Source organism: Nanorana parkeri, unplaced genomic scaffold (assembly GCF_000935625.1).
Source record: "Nanorana parkeri isolate BGI_ZX_2015 unplaced genomic scaffold, ASM93562v1 scaffold1054, whole genome shotgun sequence".
Taxonomy (NCBI): Eukaryota; Metazoa; Chordata; class Amphibia; order Anura; family Dicroglossidae; genus Nanorana; species Nanorana parkeri.
Genome location: NW_017307322.1, coordinates 524,995 through 549,639, shown reverse-complemented (window position 1 = coordinate 549,639; position 24,645 = coordinate 524,995). Strand labels below are relative to the sequence as shown.

General features: G+C 43.4%; 1 protein-coding gene across 2 annotated transcripts in view; it reads left to right on the top strand.

Moving 5' to 3' along the window:
* The first annotated feature begins 10,582 nt into the window (after window positions 1-10,582).
* The window catches only part of FAIM2 (Fas apoptotic inhibitory molecule 2), a 28,431-nt gene continuing 14,368 nt past the window's right edge, over window positions 10,583-24,645 (top strand). For both annotated transcript variants that reach the window (XR_001941783.1, XM_018567481.1), the window contains exons 1-6: window positions 10,583-10,740; window positions 14,517-14,688; window positions 19,434-19,537; window positions 19,739-19,803; window positions 21,949-22,002; window positions 24,450-24,500. Coding sequence is in view for 1 of the 2 variants with exons in the window: in XM_018567481.1 (XP_018422983.1) it covers window positions 10,726-10,740; window positions 14,517-14,688; window positions 19,434-19,537; window positions 19,739-19,803; window positions 21,949-22,002; window positions 24,450-24,500 (461 nt within the window). In the remaining variant the exon portion in view is untranslated. The remainder of the gene's footprint in view (window positions 10,741-14,516; window positions 14,689-19,433; window positions 19,538-19,738; window positions 19,804-21,948; window positions 22,003-24,449; window positions 24,501-24,645) is intronic.

Sequence of the window (24,645 nt, the reverse complement as noted above, 5' to 3'; positions counted from 1 at the left end):
GCCTGGGGCTCAGGGGGGCCCGGCCTGGACATCCCCCTGATGCTGTGCGGGCTGCCTGGGTCGCTAAGGCATCCCAGGCTGCTGGCTGTCACAGGCAGCTGTGAGGAGGAATATGCCACTGTTCAGATCACTGACAACCTGTCCTGGTAACGGGCTTATGGGGCTGGACTGCTGTGGAAACACCTAAGGAGTGCATATGTAAGACCACTGGCATATACTGGTCAGGCTATAGGTGGGCTCTTCTATGAAGGTGCAGTGATTCCACCCGAGGCTGTGAGTACCTTGAGAGCCCAGCGTTTGAACAGTCTGGCATCACACCGTCAGACTAATCCTGAGCTAATCGCAGACTCCCCGGTGCATTCGACACATCTGCCTCCAAATACCACTTAGTATACCTGAAGGGCTGAACCAGGTTTGTGATCTCCATTGCCGTGAGGGTTTTCACAATAAAATGTTTCCATCTCTTGAAAAAGGATGAGATATGGTTATCTTTGTGCAGTTCGGCATCTTGTCTTTCCTTAGCCAGTAAAGCTGACAAGTCATTGATGAGTTCCTGTATCTTGAGGACTGTTGGGGCGTTCCAGTGTCTCATGAGACATCTCCTAGCTACCAGGAGACAGATGTGCACCCAGTCCATTCCTTTATATTTGGTATGACCACGTTGTTCAGTAGAATGGTCTAGATAACCAAAGAGACACAAGGAGTAATCAAGGTCAGGTTTCCATGAAACAATGGTATTGATATATACTAGAACTTGATTCCAAAAGTTTGATATCTCTGCACACCCCCAGAAGCTGTGGTGTAAGGTCGGGGGTTGCAGTCCACATTTAGGTCAAATTGAGATTGATTGACGTGGTGTAGTGGACGCCGTTGCTGGAATAAAGTAAGGTACATAGGCTCGATGTAAGATTTTAAATTTGGTCTCCCTCCAAGTTTCATTAGTTATTACTGATCTCGTTTTGGTGTAGCCCCTGAGGAGTTTAGGTAGTAAATCTGGGTCATCAAAGTCCCTTTCATATTTGACCTTGAGAGGGGCGGAAGGAATAAAGCTTGGAGTTTTGGGTATATGGTTGATATGGAATAAGCTTTGCTCGATATGAGCACATCTAGGAATGACGATGAGTAAAGGGACCTTGGCGTTCCCAGAAAACTGTGCCATGTGGTCTTCAGCTGTAGAAAGTGTAAAGTCCTGGGCAGGGATACGATATTGTTGTATCAGGTCCTTGAAGGAGTAAGTGTCAGGATCCCGAACCCCCCCGAGGTGGTGCTGGAGCCAGGTCCTGCAGTTCCTGTGCTTGCCTGTGGGTGTCTCCAGCAGCCAGGGACTGTAAGGCTGGGCACACACCTTACGATTATCGCATGATTATTTTCGTACGACCCTTTTAAAATCGTACGACAAGAGGGCGCCCGCGTTACAATGCGGCGTTATTTTTCGTACGATCGTCGTACGACCAGCCGGTGTAGTCGTACGATCGTGGTCGCACGACGGAAATGATTGGACAGCACACCAACCACCACCCCCGCCCCCCACGGACGGACCTTGCGCTTCGCGGACAGCACCCAGGAATGTCCTTGCGCTTCTCTACGACAGCATCCGCCACCCCCCGGACTGACTCACCGTAAATCAACGCCGCCCGCCGTCCACTCTCCAGACCGACGTCTGCGTCATCCCGTCAGTGCTGCTCTCAGCAAATCTGCCGCTCCAGGCAAACGCCTTGTTTGCCTCGCGGCAGATATGCCCCTGACGCCCGTGCCTGGTACCCTGACAGTAAGGTTCGAAAGTTTGAGGATGAAATAGTTGTTTCCAGTTATGGAAACCCTTCTCCTTCCATTGGTGGAATGCTGAGTAGTCTAAGCCTTGAACGAATGAGGGGTGGCCCATTATAGGACCCTGGGGGAACATATATAAGGAAAGTTTCAGAGATTTCCTTTTTTTTCGCCATACAGCAATCGTGTCCCTAATCAAGGACATGTGTCAAATGCTTTGGGGTAAGGAGGAGAGCCTGCAGTGGAGGACAGCTTTAAGATCCCATGGGTTGATTAGCTCCGCCTCCAGTTGGGTATTGGAATAAACTGAGCTCTCGGATAGCCAGTCTAGTGCGTGGCGGAGTAAACAAGCCATGTTATATAGTTTAATATTCGGGAGATTAGTTCCCCCCTCACCCTTCGGGAGCCAGAGTTTCTTGAGAGAAATTCTCGTCCGTTTCGCTTGCCAGATGAACGTTGACATGGCTCTATTTAAACAAGTGATATCAGTCGTTTTCAACAGTAAGGGGAGAGTTTGTAATGGGTATAGCAGCTTTGAAAAACTTATCATTTTAATGAGGTGAATTCTCCCGAAGAGTGACAAGGGAAGATCCCTCCACATATCTAATTCTTTACAAATTTTTGGGATAGTTAAGGGGGATAGTTGAGATGGTAGAGGTGGTATAGTTGAGAGGCATAGTTGAGATGCTAGAGAGAGGAGTGAGTCTTCCCCATACCTAAGTAGGTTATGTGCTGCTGTGCCACCCTCATGACTCCGTGCTCATCCACCCCTGCTGTTACTGACAGAGAGAGGATTTCGCTTTTCAGGAAGTTAATCCAAAGTCCCGAGAACGTTGTGAAGTGATCTATCATATTGCAGATGAGCAAGACATCTTCACTTGGGCGGGAGGTGAACAGGACATCGTCTGCAAACATTGCCAGGCGAAGCTCCGCTTTGCCCACCTTAATACCATGAAAAGCGTCCGAAAGCGATATGTATGCTGCTAGCAATTCTAGGGACAGATTGAACAGCAGAGGGGACAGAGGGCATCCCTGTCTTGTTCCCTTTTCCAAGATAAAAGGCTTTGACAGTGCCGCCTGGATCAGTATTCAAGCAATCGGGGAGGCATACATTTGTTAGAAGAAAGAGAAAACTCTTCCCCGAAAGCCAAATTCCGTCAGTACCCTGAACAGCCATCTTAGATTTACGTTATCAAACGCTTTCTCGGCATCAAGAGTGATGATGGCGGAGTCTAGCAAGGGGTTAAAGTGACATTAAACCCTCAGATTTTTTAACATAAAACAATACTGTAATGTGTGCCTTACTGTAATCCATAGTTGTTTCCCTTCCCTTTGCTGCTCTTCCTTTTAAATCTGTATCTGTTCTCATGCTGGGCAGAACTTCTGTTTTGCAGCAGACTGCCTTGTCTCAGGAATGGATACACGGTGTCTGTGTGAAGGTTTGCAACCTGAGCCAGCACTACAGGAAGAGGCCCTGAGCTGAAAAGGGAAGTTCTCCCCCAGCATGAGAAGACATGAGGAGTTAAAAGGAAGAGCAGCAAAGAGAAGGGAAACAACCATGGATTACAGTAAGGCACACATTACAGTATTGGTTTATGTTAAAAAATCTGAGAGTTTAATGTCACTTTAAAGCGAGCCTGCTCCAGTGCCACCAAGACTTTCCGTATGTTCGTCACGCCCGAGCGGCCCTTGACAAAACCCACCTGTGATGGCTGAATCAGGGTCAGCAGAATATCCGCTAGCCTATTCGCCGCTATTTTAGAGAGGATTTTGGCGTCTACGTTTAGGAGCGAAATTGGTCTATACGAGCTGGGATTCGTAGGGTCCCTCCCTTCCTTGGGCAATAATTTGATGTATGCCTCTTTTCCCGTTGCCGGATACGGGGAGCCCCCCCCCACACTGAGGAGTACATGGAGTGTAGAGGTTCCACAATATCTTTATGTAAGATTTTAAAGAACGCTGCTGTATAACCATCAGGCCCTGGGGCTTTACTCGTGCATAGGTTTTTAATGACTGGGGTTATTTCCTCCTGAGATAGGTCTGCATTGAGATAATGCAGTTGATCATAAGATAAGCATGGTAGATTTACCGATGCCAGGAAACGATCTGCCGCCCCACTATTGAATGCATCTGCAGAATAAAGGGATCAGTAAAAATTCTCCAGTATTTTATTAATTTGTAGCGGATCCTGTGTTAAGGTACCTGTAGGCTGTTGGAGGCTAGAAATGTGGGTGGGACGAAAGCGGCCTTTCGCTAATCTGGCTAAGAGTTTACCCGCTTTATTGCCGTATTTGTGTAGCTGTAGTGCGTAATGGGAGGAACTGTATAGTTCCTGCAGTGTGCCCATAAATCGAATTAGCTCTTGGCATTTGTCCATGGCGTTCGATTTTGGGCAGAAGCATTAGATACTAGCACCCGACTGGCCTCGCGTAGCGCTATGGTCGCTGTTTTATATCCTTGCAACGTTCGCTTTTTGTAAGCTGCTACATAGGCCATTATTTTCCCCTCATGTAAGCCTTAGCCGTTTCCCAGAATAAGGTTGGCTGAGATTCATGTTGGCTGTTATAGGACGAGTATTCCCTCCAAGAGGAAACCAGGAATTGGCGAAAATCGTCCTGTGAGCTTAGATAAGAGGGGAAACGCCACATGTGTGCATTGGTAACACACGGGGCAGCGTTAATCGAGATCGCGATGGGTGCACCATGCGAGATCACCATGTCATGTATTTCTGAGTCAGTGGCACGGGGCAACTGGTCAGATGAGCAAAAAAAATAGTCTAGGCGCGCCATGCTATCGTGCACCAGGGACAGGTGAGTGAACTCATTTTAAAAAGGGTGGGCCATTCGCCAAGCAACCTGGAGATTGAGAGCCGTAAGCATAGTGGCCAGCATAGACTGCCGAGTGAGCTCAGGCCCTCTGGTTTTGGGCATAGGCCCTGCGATCCAGCTCCTGTCTTCCACAGCGACACCGTGGTGTTGAAGTGACCCCCTATCAGGTAGACATTTGTTATAGATAAAGTATATGTACCAATGGCAAGGGTCACAGTGAGAAGTCTGCCCTCCTCATCTTTCTCTATTCCGGAAATCGAGTACTGAAGGTTTTTATGAAAAAGGATCACCACTCCTGCCTTGCGACCACTAGAGGGGGATCCTACTACTTCTCCCACCCAGTATTTACGTAGACTGATGAAATATCCCTCCTGTAAATGTGTTTCTTGCAATAATGCTATATCAGCTTTTAAGCGCTTCAGATGCCGACGCACCATATTGCGCTTCTGAGGGGAGCGCAGTCCTTTAACGTTCCAAGAGATAACTCTCATGAAAGGTTGTCATGGGGATGATTAGTGCGAGGTGATACATAACACCATGGCCATGGAAAGATAAAAAATAAACATGGAGTCCATGTAGCTGTTAGCATAGGAATCCCCGACCTCAGCCGTGGCCTAACTGTCAGCCGTTTGCAAGAGGGCGTTTGAGCAAAGAAAGTAGATATGAAGACACAGCAGCACACAACCGCCCCTGTCAGGAGCTGATATAGTGTACACAAAGGGTATGCAAACAATCCTGTGATAAGTATAACAGCGGTCAACAAAACCTTATCTATAGCATAAAACATAACAAACAATTTCACTGACTTCTCAATTTCCCAATGCATGCAATGTGGGGAATGCGCTCAAACTCCATGTCCCCGACACCGCACACATGATATAGAATTAGTCTGCTAGGCCCCAAGGCCGTCTACCAGGGGCTATAAAGAGGACAAGTAACCATAAACAACACCCTCAAATGTCAGCAACCTGTAGGGAGAAACAAAAGTCCCAGCAATGTTCAGAAACATAAACAAGGCTGCTTTAGTGTGGCAAGGCACATCATGGGTGATACTTATCCATAAGCAGGACGCTCCGTCTTGCGGCTGGGTCAGCGTTTACGGTATTTTCGTGGTGTACCACCTTGTTTCCTTAGGAATTTCGGAGGCTTGTAAGGTGACCGCGGTGGGTGAGACGATTTGTAGGGAGACCCCGTGTCTTTGGATAGATGATTCAAGGCGAGCAAAGCAGCCTCCGATGGGTCTTAGAAAGACAAACGCTGACCCGAAGTGGAAGTAATGTAGAGTGTAGCTGGATAGGCTAACGTGAATCTGATCTGGCGTTTCACCAGGGTGGAGCATATTTCATTGAATGCTTTTCTTTTCTTGGCTACGTCCGCCGAGTAGTCCGCAAATAGCAGTAAGCGATGTCCATCCACCTCCAACGATTTGTTCGGCCGAAATTTCTGCAGCACCTCCACTCTGTCCGCGTAATTGAGATAGCGCACAATCACGGGGCGAGGGGTGGCACCGTCCTCTCTGGGGGGGTCTAGGCGGTGCGCCCGTTCCACTAGACATGGTGCTCGTATCCCCAGTGCTTCTGGTAGATCTGTTGCACAAAGCTTACCCAGTACCTTTGGCTTGTACGTTTCGGGCAGGCCCACAATCCTGAGGTTATTTCTTCTGGAGCGGTTCTCCAGATCATCGATACTGACTTGCATGGATTGTTGCGCCTGATCGTAGAGAGAAAGCTTTGCTTGTGCTTCAAGTGGATCATCTTCCAGGGAGGAGATGCGCTGCTCCGCCGCAGAAATAGATCTGGCCTGGGCAGAGATGTCCTTTCTCATCTGAGAGAGCCCATTCTGAATTGCCACTTCCACCGCTGCCTTTATGGTGGGCTTCAGTAATTTGGCCACCGCTGCAGCGATGCGGGTACGAGATGGGTCCACATCCATATCATCCAGTGAGGAGGCTGGTGAAGGGCTGCGGCGGCTCTGCCTGTCAGCAGCGTCCTCCATCTTGGCTGCACCGGCAGTGAAATTGTTTGTCCTTGCCGATACCGATGCTTGTATCGGTATCGGTGCATCCCTAGTTAATACTTACCTGTGTGTGCCCCGCGCGTTCCCGTCCTAAAATGTGAAAATTCTCGGGCGGCCGCAAGCATCTTGGGGCAGGTGCATGCGCAGATCACATTTTCGGCCGGGACGCGAGAAGAGACACAAGGTAAGTCTATGGACGCGTGCACCCGCATGCAGACAAAGTGGGACAGGAAGTGCCAGCAAGCTCAGAGGAGTCAGCGCTGGATTGGAGACCCGCTTGTGTACGGTGGTCCTAAAGTGGTTAAAGTGAAGTTTCACCTTTTGCAAAAAAATTATAAATGCCTACTCCTTTATAAGAGAAAGAAAAGAAAAAGAAACCATGGCCAGAAAGGTGCACTTAGCCTTTAACTGTAAGCCATGATTGTGTGTTTGCAATTGTCTCAACTCCAGACACATTGTATGGTATGTCTGAATCATCATTATACTTTGTATGCACAGGGTTAAAGGAAACCATTAATAGGTTTGCTTTCTGCTCTTCTAAGTTATACAGAACTCTTCAAAGTGCATTACTTGTGCTTAGAATTTTGTCATTTTGCCCACATCACTCCATTGACAGAAAACCTTGGTGTATCCCTGACCTTTCTATTCACATTCTAGTTTACAATGAGAGTATAAAGAACCACTGGCAATATGTAGGATGTGTCTTTAGATGTGTACACCTCGCATGCCAACTCTCATAACACTTATTGCTTTAAGAAGGTAAGATTAAAAAATGCAATTATATTGTTGTTTTTGTAACATTTATAATTGTATGATACTTGTGAATTCATTGTGAATGAAAAGGAGTCTAAAGATAGAATCATAATAAAGTAACACTTAAGAATCTTTTGTACTGTTGGATGAGTAAATACAACTAAGCTAAACAAAAGTTGTTCTGAAATAAAAATAAGTGTTGATGACATTGCTTATGTATCATAAAAATAAAAAAAGCACTATGCAGAAAGCTTAGGTTTCACAACAGATTTACAGAGCTATGAAGGCATTGTATTTATGTATGGCTATTTCATACATGGTTCAATTGTTTAATTCAAATATCCTATTGTTCAATGTCCTATGGATGTTCTATATGGATTGCACAGTAGACTATTAAAGTTCCTTTCTGAAATTAAAATGAAGTTATGTGGACTAAGAAAAGTGAAAATTTGGTTTCTTATAGGGAACATCTACAAATGATAATTGTAGATGTGCACCGAAATGGAATTTTCAGGCCAAAACCGAAAATATAAAAATTTGTCAGGCCAAAGCTGAATCCGAAATTTTTTTTTTTGTAACCTTTTAAAAAAAATGATTTAATGTTTTTTTATTTACTTTACTGTTGGGGCTCTGGGGAAATGTCAGGGGTCTAAACAGATGCCTGATATCTCCCTTTTGAAATAGAAAAAGAGTCCTCAGTCTCTTTCTCTGAAGTCCCTGCTATGAATGAACAGGAAGAGATAGTATCAGTTACTATGACCACAATCATGAAGGAACAGGAAGTGATGTAGAGCACTTCCTGTTCATTCATAATTGGGGACACAGTAAGCATACTATGTTTTCAATTATTTACAAACACTCAGCGATCAGCTGATCGTTGAGTGTTTGTAACCGATCTCCATCCTGACTCGCTGTCTCTGAAGGCTGAGCGGGCGGTGCAGGAGGAGAGCTCGGCCTCCTGTGATACAGCTGACACCTCCCCTGCACCGCTGGCTTAGCCACCTGTGACAGCTAACAGCTGTCTCCTGCCCGCACTGCTCTCCATTCTGGGGGCCGCGACCTGGTACCAGCAAGCAGCTACACCCACCCCCACCAACATCAGCCCTGGTGAAAACTGGCTGGTGCTTAAACTCTGCACCTCAGTAGAGCCTGTTTCACCTGCCAGGGGGTGTCGCCTTAACAGTTTTAGGGTATAACAAGCTAACCTGAAAACAGAAGGTAGGTGTTTTGTGAGTAATTACAACTATAAGGGACTGGTTGTTCATGACCAGATCCCTAATGGGGGTGGGGAGTTACTGAAGGGACACTGTAGATTAAATTATCTGCTGCCTCTGAATCAACAAACTAAGGATTGCATGAGGTACTGAATTCAAAGTAACATTATACAGGATTTAAAATAGGTGTAACAGTTTGCATAGTGCTTTACAAATAAAGGGAGACAGTAGAGTTACAATACAATTCAAGACAAGAGGGTCAGGAGGGTCCTGCTCATGAGAGCTTACAATCTAAAGGGGAAGGGCAAGTAATAGAAAAGATAGTAGCAGTGTGGGGATGAGTTGTTTCAGAGTAAAATTTCATTTGTTAGCTAGGGGTGGGATAGGCTTCCCTTAAGAGATGAGATTTCATGGGGACAAAGGGAATGTCCTCAAACAACCTAAGGATGCTGGGCTGTCATTGAATGACAACTGGGTGGAGCCAGCAGTTACATCACCGTTGTATGCTACTGTTTGTATGGTAAAGAAGAACTTTACGTTCACAAAACAAAGTGGTAAGAACTTGGACAGACTGCCAGAGTATTATCTGCGCGGGGGGGAGCTGTGTGTTTATATTACAGCCTTGGGCAGTTCCATGTGATTAATGTACTACGCAACCAGGGCTGGATTTCCATTCCGGGCACCTGTAGGCACAAATGAAAATCTGTTTAGCAGGACCGCAGCCTTCCACATATGCAGAGAAGGACCCTGGCGCAGCATAAGGCTTCCCTAAATGTGTGCACCTTTCTTGCTATTGCTGGTGTTGTGCCATGGCCGGGAATTAGGCAGAGTAGGTACCTGCATGGTGCCCCTCTATGGAGGGCGTCTGTGTGCATGTGCCTGCCCTTCCTAATAGTAAATCTGGCCCTGCACGCAACACACCTACTGTGCAATAACAGTGCAGAAGGTGTGTTGCATTGCCATTCATATGAATGGCACCCTGAACACACCTCCTGCCCGCGATGTGATCGACTGCACCACAACATGCGGTACTGCAATACTGTACATTGTTGTGTGGTTGGAAAAGTAGTGCATGCACTACGTTTTTCAGCCCAATACAACGCATGCTATTGTGGTACAGCATGTTGCAAATGGTTGATCGTAATGCCGCAAAAGGCATTTGGGGTGCCTTTTAAGCGAATGGCAACGCACCTCACGCACCGTTGACGCACTGTAGGTGTGTTACACTGTACCGTGCATTACTCGCACAGAACTGTGTAATTAAGACATGGCCCTGGTGTAAATGAGCCCTTAAAAAATGCCTATGTCCATTCTACTAAGGAGTCATGTAGACTGACGTAATTAAACACTCATATCGATGATGGAACTTACTAGCAGAAGCTTGCAGAAAGCTCCAGCGTGAAAAAATGTGTGTAAGTGTAAAGTACTTGTGTCTATGAGTGCACATAAACCCGTGTGAAAATTAAATCTAATGGCTAGAATATCAATGCATTCTAGCCACTTCAATTAATCTCCATGTGTATACCCAAACACACATAAATTACTCCAGTTTGCTCCTCTCCAAACGGGAGTTTGGGGCATATTTTCTTGTCTTGGAAGCTTCTGTAGATTACAGATCTAAGCACCACAATTATTAATATTATTATTATTATACAGGATTTATATATAGCGCCAACAATGTGCAGGGGCACACTGGTGATTATAAATCTGTGCTCAAAGGCGTAAAACAAAAAAGTAGCTTATTTCTAAAAGGACATTAATCCTTGCACAGAAAATGGAAGTGTCATATCGCCTACAATATGTACTGAAAATAATATAACAATGAAGAAGTTGCACCTACAAATGTAGCACTATTTATTTCCGTCAGATTACTCAATGTCATGATTCTGTTTATTCCTTTTCTAGTCTCATAACAACACGACTCTTTCTAAGCATATTTTGTTCTAGTAATTGCCAGTGCATGCATGTGATTTGTGTCTCCCCATAAATCCTGTACGTAGTAACACTGCTCCACCTCCTGGATTGCAGAGGGATGGTTCAATCCTGCAGATTGCTGGATGGTACTAGAATGTAAAGCATCATCACTGTCCATCCAGTGCTGAGACTGTTCGGAGATCTGAGAGCAACCACAGTGCAGCATCACCAGCATGACCCAGGGAAAGGTAATCCTATTCATCAATGAGTGTACTAGAAGCAAAACATATACGTATATACATTGTAGACAGTCTGCATACTTACAGTTGCTTTGTAATAATCAATAACCTAGAAATGAATGTTATATAAGTCTGTCTGCATGGTTATATAGCTTTCTTGTACATTATGTAACATCAAATACCATGTCAGCTAATGCTGCAGCACCCCCGAGCAGGTAAGCATAAAAATCATATCAATCCAAGACATTATTTATCCCAAAAAGCATCACCTTTCACTTATAGGTAACTGAAGATGAAACTCATGCCATGAATAATGTAATGTGCGTTCACTTCCAGGAGAGTGAAAAACACCAGCATCAGGGTATATCACTACTGCGTCACAGAAACGACAATGCAGGCAATTAAGCAGAAGGGGAGCACCGGCTCGCTCTGGCAAGGCCCAATATAGTGCAGGATTTAACCCCTTTGGTGCTGCACCACAGGGAGGCATAGGATGTCTTGAAGGGAGCTTTGTCGCCCAAAGCGAACAAAATTTAGGACAGTCAGATGCAGATAAATACTTTAGATAGACACATAGACACGCAGCTGATAAAATATATGAAAATATTATCATAGCTCTCATTTTTAAGATGTCACAGCTGCCACAATTGAGTTAAGAGCAGCACCAGAAATGTCTATCGAATAGATGCAAATGTAAAGTCATTATTATACTATTTAATTAATACTGAAATTATAGTTATAGTAGTTGCCACAATTTATATTATAGCTGCCACAATTTAGTTACAAGTAGGGTAGAAACAACACCCATGAGTGTTGGGGTAAGAGCAGCACCAGAGATGCCTATCAAGCAAAAAGTCTACATTTCTATTGATATTATAGCTGCCACCATTGAGCTACAATTTATAATATAGCTGCCACAGTTTATATTATAGCAGCCCCAATTGAGTTACAAGCAGGGTAATAGTACTACCCATGAGTGTTGGGGTAGGAGCAGCACCAGATGACTCTATCGGATAAAGAGTTAATGCAAATGCAAAGTCATCATTATTCTATTTCATTAATATTGAAATTATAGCTGCCACATTTGAGTTACAAGTAGGGTAGTAACACCACCCATGATTGTTGGGGTAACGGCAATGTCAGAACTGCCTATCAGGTAAAATGTTACTGGAAATCTAAAGTCTACATTATACTATTTCATTTCTATTGATATTATAGCTGCCACCGTTGAACTACAATTTATATTATAACTGCCACCATTTATATTATAGCTGCCAGAATTGAGTTACAAGTAGGCTAGGAACAGTACCCATGGGTGTTGGGGAAGGAGCAGCACCATAAATTCCTATCAGATAAAGAGTTAATGGAAATAGAAAGTAATTATTATACTATTTCCTTTAGAGATTAATAAAGCTGTTCACAAAAGGGTGAAGAGTTTGGAGAAGGCGGAGAAGTGAACAATCTAGGACAACATAGCTGAACTTGAAAAATTCTCCAATTCAGCTCACTTTCCAGTTTAGCTATGTTGTCCTAGATTGTTCACTTCTCCTGCCTTCTCCAAATTCTTCACCCTTTTGTGAATAGCCTGTAAAAATATAAACCTGGTCTAAAAGTAGGACATGGGGGTTGATTCACTCTAGAAATAAAAATGAAATGGTAGTGGAGCTGGTGCTAATAATACCCAATCAAATGCTACTTTCAGATTCCCAGAGAAGACAAGATGGAGCCTCGTTCATTGCTGAGGGCAGCTTTTCTAATTTTGCTCCACTTTGCTTTCCTTGAACCAGCCCCACTGTATTAAGATGAGAACTTATAGCGGACCTTCACTCCCATATAAACTTTGCATCCTGGAAATCCTCCCCACAATTTAAAAGGCCCACTTTTTATTAACTTTTTTTTCCCATATTTATTTCCATTTTTAACACCAACCCCCCTCGACTCCATTCTCGCCTGGCCAAGAATGGCATAATCTTTGCTCCAGCAGACTCCTGGGATTTCAACATCAGACATCTTAGGAGGCATTGACCTCTACACGGATAGACTTTTGTCCTTCTTTCCTTATGTCATTGGGCTCCAGTTGCAGGAACCCGGAAGAGACAGACAACTCCCAATGGCGCAGGGAAAGAAGAACAATGCTGGATTCGCTGGGCATGAGAATGTGTTCATTGTGGATGACTTCAGCAACGTAGGTAAGAGTGGATCTTAAAAAAAAAAAACCCACATAGGGTGAGGGGTGAATTTCCTCTTTAGTGAAGTAACTAGCTACAAGGAGGTCACACATTTATGTTCTTTTCTTGGTGGCAGTGGTGGATCCGCTAATCTATGGTTTAAAACGTTGATGCCTCTGCCCCAACATTTTGTGTCTTTGCCCATCCCCTCCACAATATACTGAAGAGTTGGTTGGTGACCACAGTTTATGGGAATATTTTTACTCAGTTACAACATACTTGGGAAGAGCTGCCACCCACCGGAGCTAAGATTACAATCCCTAGCACTAAGAATTATGGAGCACCATGTAAATAAGCTGATTTCACTGGGAAGCTTGGAAATTTAAATTGTGTAAAATTGTATCTGTGCCATGCTATGTAGAGATTAAAGGCTCATATAATGCTTGGTAGAGTTCTGTCTTTGTTCAAAATATTTATATGTGCACATTGCTGTATGACTGAAGAGCGTCTCCCACACAGTATGATTCACAAGCATGAGACAAACATATTGCAACACAATCCATTTGTACAGTTTGGGCTGGAACTATGCCTTCTAGATACTATTTCCTGTGGCGGAAATTATTTCATTATAAAGGTATAACTTTTACTCTGAATTGACCTTTACTTCTTAAATTGGCCATACACAGTTAAGATTGTAGCTCTTTCCCACTGAAATGGCTAAAATTTGATCGGTGGTGGCCCTGTCAAACCCCATGTGGCTCGACAAAAGTCAGTTTTTTCAGTGACTTTTGTCAAAAGAGCCACGTGTAAAATTGTCAGGCACCAGTGACTGCAGCCAATAGGATGAAGTCACTTTTTGGGTATTCTGACAGCCGGCGCTCCGCAGAGAAGATTCCTCCGTCTATGATGTTTAGCGTGGATGGAAGAACCGAAAGATCTCTTTCAGAACTAAAGGAAAACAATCTTAGTAAGTAAGGTCAGCTTAATGCCCCTCCACTGCCTTAAAATCTGTTTTTATCTGTGCCAATATTAGTCTAGTAAGGAAAGCAATAGTAGTCTAATTAGTAGTAGTACTCTCAGAGCTCCTTCAGCATTAAATGCATCCTATGTTACATGCAGCATCCAACAGGCACATGCTATTACATAGTAACCCTTGCATTCCCTGTTATTTCTGCAGAGGGCACATTTAGTGGTTAGCACTTCTGCCAACAGCACTTGGGGTCCCTGGTTCATATAACGGTCAGACATCTGCAAGGATTTTCATGTTCTCCTTGTGTGTGGGTTTGCTCCAGGTGCTCAGATTTCCTACCACATTCCAAAGACATACTGGAAGGTTAATTGGCTCCTATCTAAATTGGCCCTGTATGCATGTGAGATAGGGGTCTTAGATTGTAAGCTCCTCATGGGCCAGGACTGATGTGAATGTGCTGTATGTAAAGTGCTGTGTAAATTGTCAGTGTTATATAAATACCTGTAATAAATAAATAGATAAAAAATGAAGGGGTTGTTACATTTACTACCGGTATCTTCTGAATGAGCAGTCACTTCAGCAGCTTCACTTCATGGCAAACTTGAGTATATTTACTTCTATCTACACTGCATATTATGTATTTACAGGTCACTGTTAGCAACAAAAGTGCGGAGAATGGAGGGGGAAATGGAAATAACACCGTGAATCCCTCTGCACCACCTTCCTATGAAGAGGCCACGTCAGAAGATGGAAAGAAGGCCAATTACCTTGTGACAACTCCATCCAACATATATCCTGGCTGGACACAAGAGGATGCAGGTAGTCTTTATGATAGGTGCCACCAGCACAGATCACAGTTGTGCTCTTTTTTTTTTATTACTCTAGAAAGTAAAATTTGAACATTTTTCACACTGGATATTTAAGTCTGTACCAACATAATGAAAGAAGATGAGTGATAAATATAATTTATAATGTTGATGATTTTATTTTCCTAAATCACAATGTAACATCCTTCAGAATGGAGGTGTTACACTTAACTGTGCACTAGTAACAGACAAAGGACATGAAAGAGTAGGGAAGTGTAAATAGGCGCTTTAGTCATTTTTTTCAGCCATGAGTATTTCAATGAATACTGAAAATACCAAGAATTAAGATTGACACTAGACCGGTGAGTCTTTATACTGTTTGATGGTTAACATAACAGTATGATATGAATAAGCTGTGAAAGTGTTAATTGTGATAGGCACATTTGATTATTATTATTATACAGGATTTATATAGCGCCAACAGTTTGTGCAGCGCTTTACAACATAGGGAAGACATTATAATTACAATACAATTCAAGACACAATGGTAAGGAGGGCCCTGCCCGTGAGGGCTTACAATCTAAGAGTTTGATATTTGATATTTAACATCAACTGTAAAGACCCATTTACACCACAATGCTGTACGCTGTAACACACACATGGTTTGGATGTGCATTGCTTTAGCAGTGCGTTAAACAGCCCATTCAAAATAAATGAGCGGAGAAGCCCAGGAACACACATGAAAATTATGCAGGCAGCATTTTATCACAGGATAGGACACAGGGCACCATGCCTTGTGCTGCTCTGCAGTGCAGAGTGTTGGGATGCCTTTTACAATGAATGGCACAAGGCAACGATACATGTAACGTGCATTGTTGCATGTTGTGCATCACCGCAGCATAATGGCGTAAATGGACCCCAAGTGCAAAAGTCTGAGCACATTTGGCCGCCCAAATTCCAGTTCATTTGACTAGTGTGATCGCTCCATACTGTGCCCTGGCCCAGTTGAAAAAGTGGTCTGGGGCATGGTTTAGTTGGACTCCGGCACGGTACACATATGTACAATCTTTAAACCATGCCCAAGCAGTGAAGTCTCATGGATCACTGTGCACTCTTGGTGCACGCATACATCAATCACTGGGGTCTTTATGAGTCACTCCACATTTGTATGTCTATATAAGTTCACATTTCTGTGTACACTTCTGTCAATGTTAAGCCTGATGAAGGGACTCTGCGTGGCCCCGAAAGTGCTTGTTTTTACTTTACATGGTTCTTTTTAAATGAACAGATGGTTATCCTGAAAGGATTTTTGGTGTGCTGTTGGCATCTCTTCAAATGACACAGTGTGGCAGAACCACGAAGTTCTCTCTGCTCAAGGCAGTAGAGAGAGCTACTGTACATGACTGGGAAGAGTAGTTCATGGGGCTTTGAGAGGTGACCTGACCGGGTCCTCCCCCTCCTTTTTATCTGTTTGTTAATAACTGCCATTTTATCACTGCTCCATTAAGAGCTACTGGGGCAGAAAGGTGAGCGTGTGAATCTGCTAAATCTCTTTGGCATGTCCACCATGCAACGTGGGCAAGACAGACAGGGAGCTGAAGGGAGTGAGCTTCCTGTGTACTTATTCCTCCACAGGAGCCTAGATGGGTAGTTAGTGATGATGCATGCAGCCACCATTTTGGTTCACTTTAAAAGGTAGAACAGAGCAAAATCTTAGTTAATGTTGAAAAAGCATTTATATTACTGTTTGAATAAGTGTACTCAGCTCATTAAAATGTTGACTTTTGAAAAAGGGTGAAGTTTTCCTTTAACCACTTGATGCCCGGGGTGTTAAAAGAGAACTATGAGGTGAGTGATTTCCACTCCACCTTATAGTTTGAGCCGACGTGTGACAATGGAACTGTCACACGATGGCTCAATAGATCAGGAATTGAGCGAATGCATACCGTCGCTCGCTCACTTCTCGATCCTGTCCCTGCAGAGAGCTGTGACTGTCACTCACTGCTCCCTGCAGGGATTCCCCCCCTCCCCCCTCCCCATCCGATCCTCCAGCGTGGACTGGCGGAACAGACGAGGAGAGGGCGGGTACAGCTGGCTCTGCCTCTAGATAGACAGAGCCAGCTGTCACTCACGCAGCTGGGTGGACTTCAAAATTAATGTCAGGATCCGTCCCAGCTGCTGCGGTCTCAGTATATCGCGAGCTGTAGCTACTGACCTTAGGAGAACTATGGGGGAAAACACTTAAACCCCCTTCCTGGCCATGCCATTTTTCAGTATTTAGCGCTGCTGTACTTTGACTGACATTTATTCCGTCATGCAACGCTGTACTGAAATGAATTTTATATCATTTTTTGGGGGACATTTAATCACCACTAGGGGGTTTTTATTTTCTACTGCATAAAGAAAAAAAGTACAAAACATTTTGAAAAACAAAACTATTTTCACTACGTTATGCTATGAAATATTTTTTATTACCCAATTTGTTTGTAAAATATAAAAGACGGGGCCATGTCGTGTAAATAGACACCAAACATGTCAAGCCTTAAAACTGCGTGCACCCGCAAAATCGCAACACACTACCACACCCAAAATTGGCCATAGACAATGCTTTAAAAGCTTTTAGTGCTCATCAATTTAGTGTTAACAGTGACTGATGGCCCTAGAATTATTGCTCGCACTCTGAAGTTCGCGGTCTTATGTAACATGTGCGGCGCAGTTGTTGTTTTCACACGTAAGCACAACCAAGGCATGTTTGAGCCCCCTAACAAGCCCTCTATGTGATAGCACAGACAGAGTGACAGGTCCTCCTTTATTGAAACATCTGGGGTCTATTAGACACCTAATGTCACCTAGGGACCTCCAAATACAGCACAGGTCTGCTTCACTAGCTTCTTCTCTGGCTACAACAGCCAGGGAAATGACACACTGAAACCATCCGGAGATCAGAGGGGAGATCAGACACTGGAAGTGTGCTGATCTCTCTCCGATCCAGGCAACAAGACCCACCGTGCTGGTCCAGGGCCCGCACTGGGAACAGTGAAGCTCAGGATAGCCATTGGCGGAGGGGGGTTGGGTGGTGTCGCAAACGCCCATGCACCCTGCAAGCGATCGGGCGGCTCTATAGCCACCTGAACGCTTGTATGTAACAGCCGTTATATTTCTACCATGTCCTGCTTGGGGGGGGCGCCCAAGCAGGAAAACAATGCCGTACATGTACGGTAACCCATAGTTGCATCTGTGTAGTAATCCCGTGTGTAGGAGCTTCCTGTCATAAAGACACTGCTGCTCTCTCCTTGTGCATGGTGACTGGTCTTGTCTCCGCCCCCTCCTGTTGTTTTCTGTAGGCAGCCTGTAGTGGGTGGGGCCTGCTGGATCCCTCCCACAGCTCTGCTCTCAGCACAGGCTATGTAAAGCACGGTGATGATGTTACTGCTATGTTCACAAGGTTATAACTGGGTTTGCAAAAGTATCTGGTGCACAGAAAGTGGATTGATATCCTTTGTGGCTATTGAACAATATATTTAAATGAAATTTGTTCTGTGCTCAGGGGTCAGCTTTAAACCCTAACTAAGGAATCATATTCTTAAACCCTCATTTCACACTGCTGTTAAATTTACCCCCACACTGCTTGGGTGAACTGCTAATTTGGCTGGGGGGGGAGAAATTCATACACTTATTTTATTTCTTGCTTGTTACACTCTCTTCAGCTTTCCGCTCAGCTCACTGATGTCATTGGTTGCCAGGGATCTGAGCGGAAAGCTCTGGCTGGCGTGCTGCTGAGCTCCTGGCAACCAGTGGCGTCAGTGAGCTGGGTGGGACCGCTTCGCTTTTCTGACGACCATTATCACCGAAGCACAACTTCCACCCTGCTCTATGATCTCAGGTGGCGTAAAGGATAGGGACGGCCCTGTAAGTGCCAATGCACAGCCAACTAGCAGTCCTAGGGTGAAAGTGCTCTTCCAGCATAGATACACTCAGTGTTGTCACCAAAGCATAGGAGGTTGCAGGGATCAACAGGATCAGTAAGTTAATGCCTAGATCAGCAGGTACAAATCATATAAAAAGCAAGCCTTCAGATACATGGGAATGAACTTACAACAGTTTTTTCGGAGGAGTTTAATTTACTTTATGCATCTGAAGCCAAAACGTCTTTTTTAGCTTTGAATAGAGCGGAAAGAGACTAGAACACTTGTCATGTTTTAATTGCTGTCTGTGTCCCCGTTAGGGTGAATCACTCTATTTGCCCTGGTGTCCCTTTCACACGGGTGGTTCGATTGGGCCTGTCTGACAGTTTTCAGGTGAACCCGATTGGATGCTCAGTACCAGTCTATGGGCAGCCGGGTCTAAATGGATGGGAGTCTGTTTACATCTAGTTACCCCCAATTCCAGCCAGGTATGGAAAAACAAATGGAACAGTATTCTGTTTTGCCAGACCTGATCATGCCGGATGGGGATAATCTCATGTTAACGGACACAGATGGCCAAAAAGCTGACATGGGTTAAAACCCTCCAAAACTTTATCCAAAACTGAAAGAAAAGTTTTGGCTTCAGTTCTTAAAGGTATGACCAATATGACCAGTATTTTGTCTATCACTGTATATTGACGATAATAATTTTATCTGACACTTTCTCAGAATTCCTCTTTAAACAGCAACATGGATACATTGTTGTGCTTGTTCATTCATAATATACAGAATACAATTGAAAAGCCTTGCTTTATGACACTGGTGGGCAGCTGACCATCCCTCTCTGTTACAGGGAACAGCCCCAGCTACAGCGGCGGACCCTATTCCGGAGACACCGAGATGCTGACATCACAGAGCTGGGAAGATAACAGAGTGCGCAGGTCATTTATTAGGAAGGTATGTGTGGGGGCAGACCTCCATCGATAATGTGCAGGAAGTCTGGATGACTACAATGTAAATATTTCTGATCAGTGAGAGTAAGTGCCGAGAGCTGAGCTGTGGGAACAGAATGACATTGTTCTACTCCAGAGAATGATATCACTGATGATATGGAGACATTTCTGCTTTTACAATCGTCCTAATGTTTCTCTTTTCCAGGTCTATTCAATCCTGTCACTTCAGCTTTTAGTCACTGTCTCCATTGTGGCTCTCTTTACCTTCTGGTGAGTTCTTGCTGAGTATATTATAAACACTGTATTTTGACACAAGAATTTATATTAGAAATGCATTCAAGTACCTTAAGGCCTGGTGCACACCTAGACGACAGCTTTTTTGTGTGTTTTAATGTGCGTTTTATGCGCATACGGCAAAAAGCGTGTTTTGTTGAGCAGATTGTACCTCACTGATGTTAATGAGAAAAAGCACATAAAACTTGCATACAAACGGGTGAAAACACAGCAAACTGACTTTTTCAAGTGTTTCCTATTCAGTCTATGGGGCCAAAACCAGCTGTAATATGCAAAAAGAAAAGCTCCTGAATTTTTTCCAGCGACAGGCGTTTTGCTTACTGCGACAAAACGCTCATATGTGAACAGGGCCATAGAAATGATAGGGATTTTTGGGGGGGCAGATTTTTGGAGCGTTTTTAGGGCAGAAAAGCGCTACAAAATGCTCAGTGTGAACCAGGACTAACTATTAACAAAAATGTATCTTATTTGTGTATCACTCAGCTGAAGATCCTCAAATCATCTCTGAAACTGTTCCAAGGTCATTCCTGTGATGTGACTACAATCTCCTGTTTAGTTTACTCATTAGTATTGAGATTGTAGTTCATCACGGGAGCGAGCTTGGAGCGGTGACTACTTTACAACAAACACAGGGACCATGGGGAACAAAAGTAGCCACCCTCCAGAAGGAAGGACAGTGTCGGCACCAATTCAGAGATGATTTGAGGATCTACAGCCAAGTGATACACAAATAAGATACATTTTTGTTAATAGTTAAGGTACTTGAATGCCTTTTTTAAAGTTAGCTCCTGAGTTTAGTGTCACTTGAACTATACATACATAGGTCCAGCTTGGCTCAATGTAAGTATTTATATCTGATCTCTGGAGGGCTCCGAGGATGCTTATAATCACTGTAGTAGTCTGCATTACATACAGTGATAGCTGGTCTTCCCCAGTGATAGCTGGTCTTCCCCAGTGATAGCTGGTCTTCATCCAGTGATAGCTGGTCTTCATCCAGTGATAGCTGGTCTTCCCCAGTGATAGCTGGTCTTCATCCAGTGATAGCTGTTCTTCATCCAGTGATAGCTGGTCTTCCCCTGTGATAGCTGGTCTTCATCCAGTGATAGCTGGTCTTCCCCAGTGATAGCTGGTCTTCATCCAGTGATAGCTGGTCTTGGACGAGTTGGAGATCAAGCTGGACCAATGGATGTTTCTATGAAAGATTACTTCTGGAGTTCAGCTTTAAGCACATGATGACAACATATATCACTAAGTACATGTTCACATACCTGGGTCAGCAGTTTGAAAAACAGGTTAAAAGTGCAATGCATGATGTCAGTTTTCCTGACTAGATCTACAGATTAAAATAGTAAGAAACGGTATTAAGTCCAAATAGAACCTTCCTATAAAATTACTGCAATGCAGTCAGGATGCATAAACAGTAATCACCAGCACTCACATGTACTATTGTTAATGCAGCCTGACTGTATTACAGTACTAACATACAAAGGTTCAACTGGGCTTTAAATAACAAGAATTTGCAATAAGCTGTCAGTTATAATGGCATGAATATACGCATGATAAGATAACATAGGGGCATTTGCACCTACTATAGTGCCCATGACAGTCATTTTCCCATTGGAGTACAAGTCTGTCCTAGAAGACCTTGTACGCACTTATGGCAGCAATTGACTGCGGAACTTCTAGCTGTATGTAATTTGTAAAAGACAGTTAGGGACTATATTATATCCATACATTTGCTGCTGTGTTTAATATTCTTGCATTATTGCATTGCATGTTCATAATCCAACAATATTTTGTATTTCACAGTTTTTTGTTTTTTTTAATACTATAACAGACAGAGTTTGTGTGTAGTTTGAACTGTGTCTGAGAGGAGTAATATTACACTAGAAATAATAATATAATTATTTTTAATATTCCAATATCATTATTCATAATAATAATGATAATAATAATATCATTAACAACAACATTAATATCATCAATATCAACATCATTATTATCATCAACATCATTAATATAATCAATATCAACATCATTAATATAATCAATATCATTAATATCATCAATTTCATTAATATCATCAACAACAACAATAACAGCATGTCACTTGTCTTTCAGTGATCCAGTTAAGGAATATGTCCAGGCAAACCCAGGCTGGTATTGGGCTTCCTAGTGAGTATTTATATTTGTTTGCTATGTTTTTTGCTATGTTTAATAGCTTCATTATGATTCTAGATATCAGGGCCCATTCACATTTGTTTATTTTGATGGGAATGTATAGCAATTTTGTAAATATTTTCTTTATTATGGCCACAATGAAAAAAATTAAAATGTTAAATATTTTTCTTTATTTAGATAAATGTAAAATGTTGTTTATGTAAATTGTGAGGATTTTTTTATCCAGCTGTTCATCTTATTTTAGAGCCTGTTAAACAGAGCCTGTTTAGTAGCTCAAGCTAAATTTTTACACAGACCTCAATTACTAATAGCAGAAATCATCATTATTGTATGACTCAATCTGATGTTTCAGGAATCCTTTGCAAAGTTTTATATCAAATTTAGAAGTAGAAAAAAAAACTAGGAGGGTACTCCCTGCAAAACAGTGCATCTGTGCAAATCACATACGTAATAGCACTATATGCACTTTTTACCATATAGTCTATCATCTATCATTATGGGAGCATGCTTAAGGGATAACGTAAGTGTGCCTAAGCTGAAGTATACAGGATTTAAAAAAGCAAAACAGCAAAGCACAGAAGCCTAAACTCTCTAATATTCTTTAGTTGCAATTTGTAAATCTTTACATGTGTGAAAGCAGCACTCCAGTCTAAGGGGTCTATTCACGAAGCTGCCGAAGGATCTAGCCGTAGCTTCGGCCGATCCTTCGGCTAGCTTCGGCCCCAGGACCCCTTTGGTTCAGTAGAACCGAAGGGGTGCTGTACGGGCTATTCACAATAGCCCGTACAGCTCCCGAACGTGGCCGAGTGGCTTAGTCGAGCCGAAAGCATATGCCTCGGCTCGGCTGAGCCACGATGAAAGCCGAAGCTGGCCGAGCGGCCGGCCGACAGCCTGCTTCTGACAGCTGGGCGGAGCCACCCGTGATCTTACGGCTGACTCCGGCCACTTGCAGAGAGATCAGTGTCCCTGGTTACCTGCTAACCAGTGACACTGATCTCCAAACAGCAAACTCTCCCTGGCGCTCCGGGAGTCTCTCGCTCCTGGCCGCCCATGATCATCGGCTCACTTCACTTGGGGTCGGTTGTTCACTCGGCTGCCCTCGGCAGCTTAGTGAATAGACCCGTAAATGTTTCTTCAGAACCTTCATCCTTTTGGCCGTCATCTTCTATTTGCCGGACTCAATTGATCCTTTTGGAGTTGCTACTCAGAAATGTTTAGCATTCCATGAAGAAGCATGGGCCCATTTTTTTGCTTACAGTTTTATAAATGAGCCAACACAAGATTATTAAGTGTGCGGTGTGATGAAACCCCACGGCAACCGATCGATTTTTATTATTATAGAGTACCAAGATGAAAATAATCTCTGCTGCCAATCCATATGTCACAAATGAAGACTGAATAATCAAAGTTGTCAGTGTAAAATAAGACATCAAACCAAGGCTATTTCTTAACTCCTTCATGGTGGAGGGTAAAACAAACCTTAAAGCGGACCTTTATACTGAAACATCGAATTCTACCAATGCATCCCTCTATGTATGATGATTAATAACATAGACATGTAAGGTGTAAAATGCTGTGATTTTGAAATACTACAAGAAGGACAGGAAGTAAAGGAAAATCTCCACAATGGGACAGAGATCGCAAAAAAAAGTTGAAGGGGTTTTAACTAGGGATGTCCAGATACAAGTTCAGATACCAGTGCCGATACTTGGCATTTTCATGAGAACTACCAGGGTTGCAGAGGTTGCAGCTGGGACCTGGCTTTGGCTCTCCACCACTGTCCTGAAATCATTAGTTTGTATTGTTTTAGAAAAACTGTCACATGACAATAAACACAAATGTATCAGTACTTGTATCTGTAAGTACTTGGACAAGTATCAGTGCAACCCCTTATACAGTATTTATTTATAAAAACAAAATCATACCATAAAACAGAGATGTAAAAATCCCAGGAGCTCCGTGAACTCCTTTCAAATGACAGCTGCCTCTTAACTTTTGATTTTTTTTTTCTCTAGTCTAGTCTTGGAGCTTGAAAAGTATCTGTACTTGTACTTGTACCGAGTATGGTACTTGGCATCGGTGCATCCCTAGTTTTAACTATTCCCTACTCCAAAATGGAAAAAAAGAAAAGATTTGGCTTGGATACACTTTAGGGGTGTGTTTGTAAAATGCTCGCAGAGCGAGCTGCCCTGTGAACAGCTGAATTTTAGATTTTCCCCATATGCCACTAGAAGGAGCCGAGGAGCATAACGAGGAGTGGCCATTACGCGGTGCCAATCTAAAACTCAGATGTTTGCAGAGCTGTTCACTCTGGGAACGTTTTATAGATACACCCCTAAGTGTAAATAAGTACCTTCATTATATATGAAATGGCTTCCTTGATCATAAATGTATGAAATAGACTATGTACTACTAACTGCCTGTTGGTTTTGATTTGACAGCATTGTTTTCCTCACAACATACTTGGTTCTGGCCTGCTGCAGCGGACCAAGGTGAGAACCTGCCTAATGATATTTTGTGGAGTTGAAGGATAATATTGTGAGTTTCACAAGGAAGGAAAAGTTATTTGAACTGAGATTTTAGGCAGACTTTAAGTAAAAGAGTAAAAGAGACCATAGAGGCATGGAGGGGGGGGGG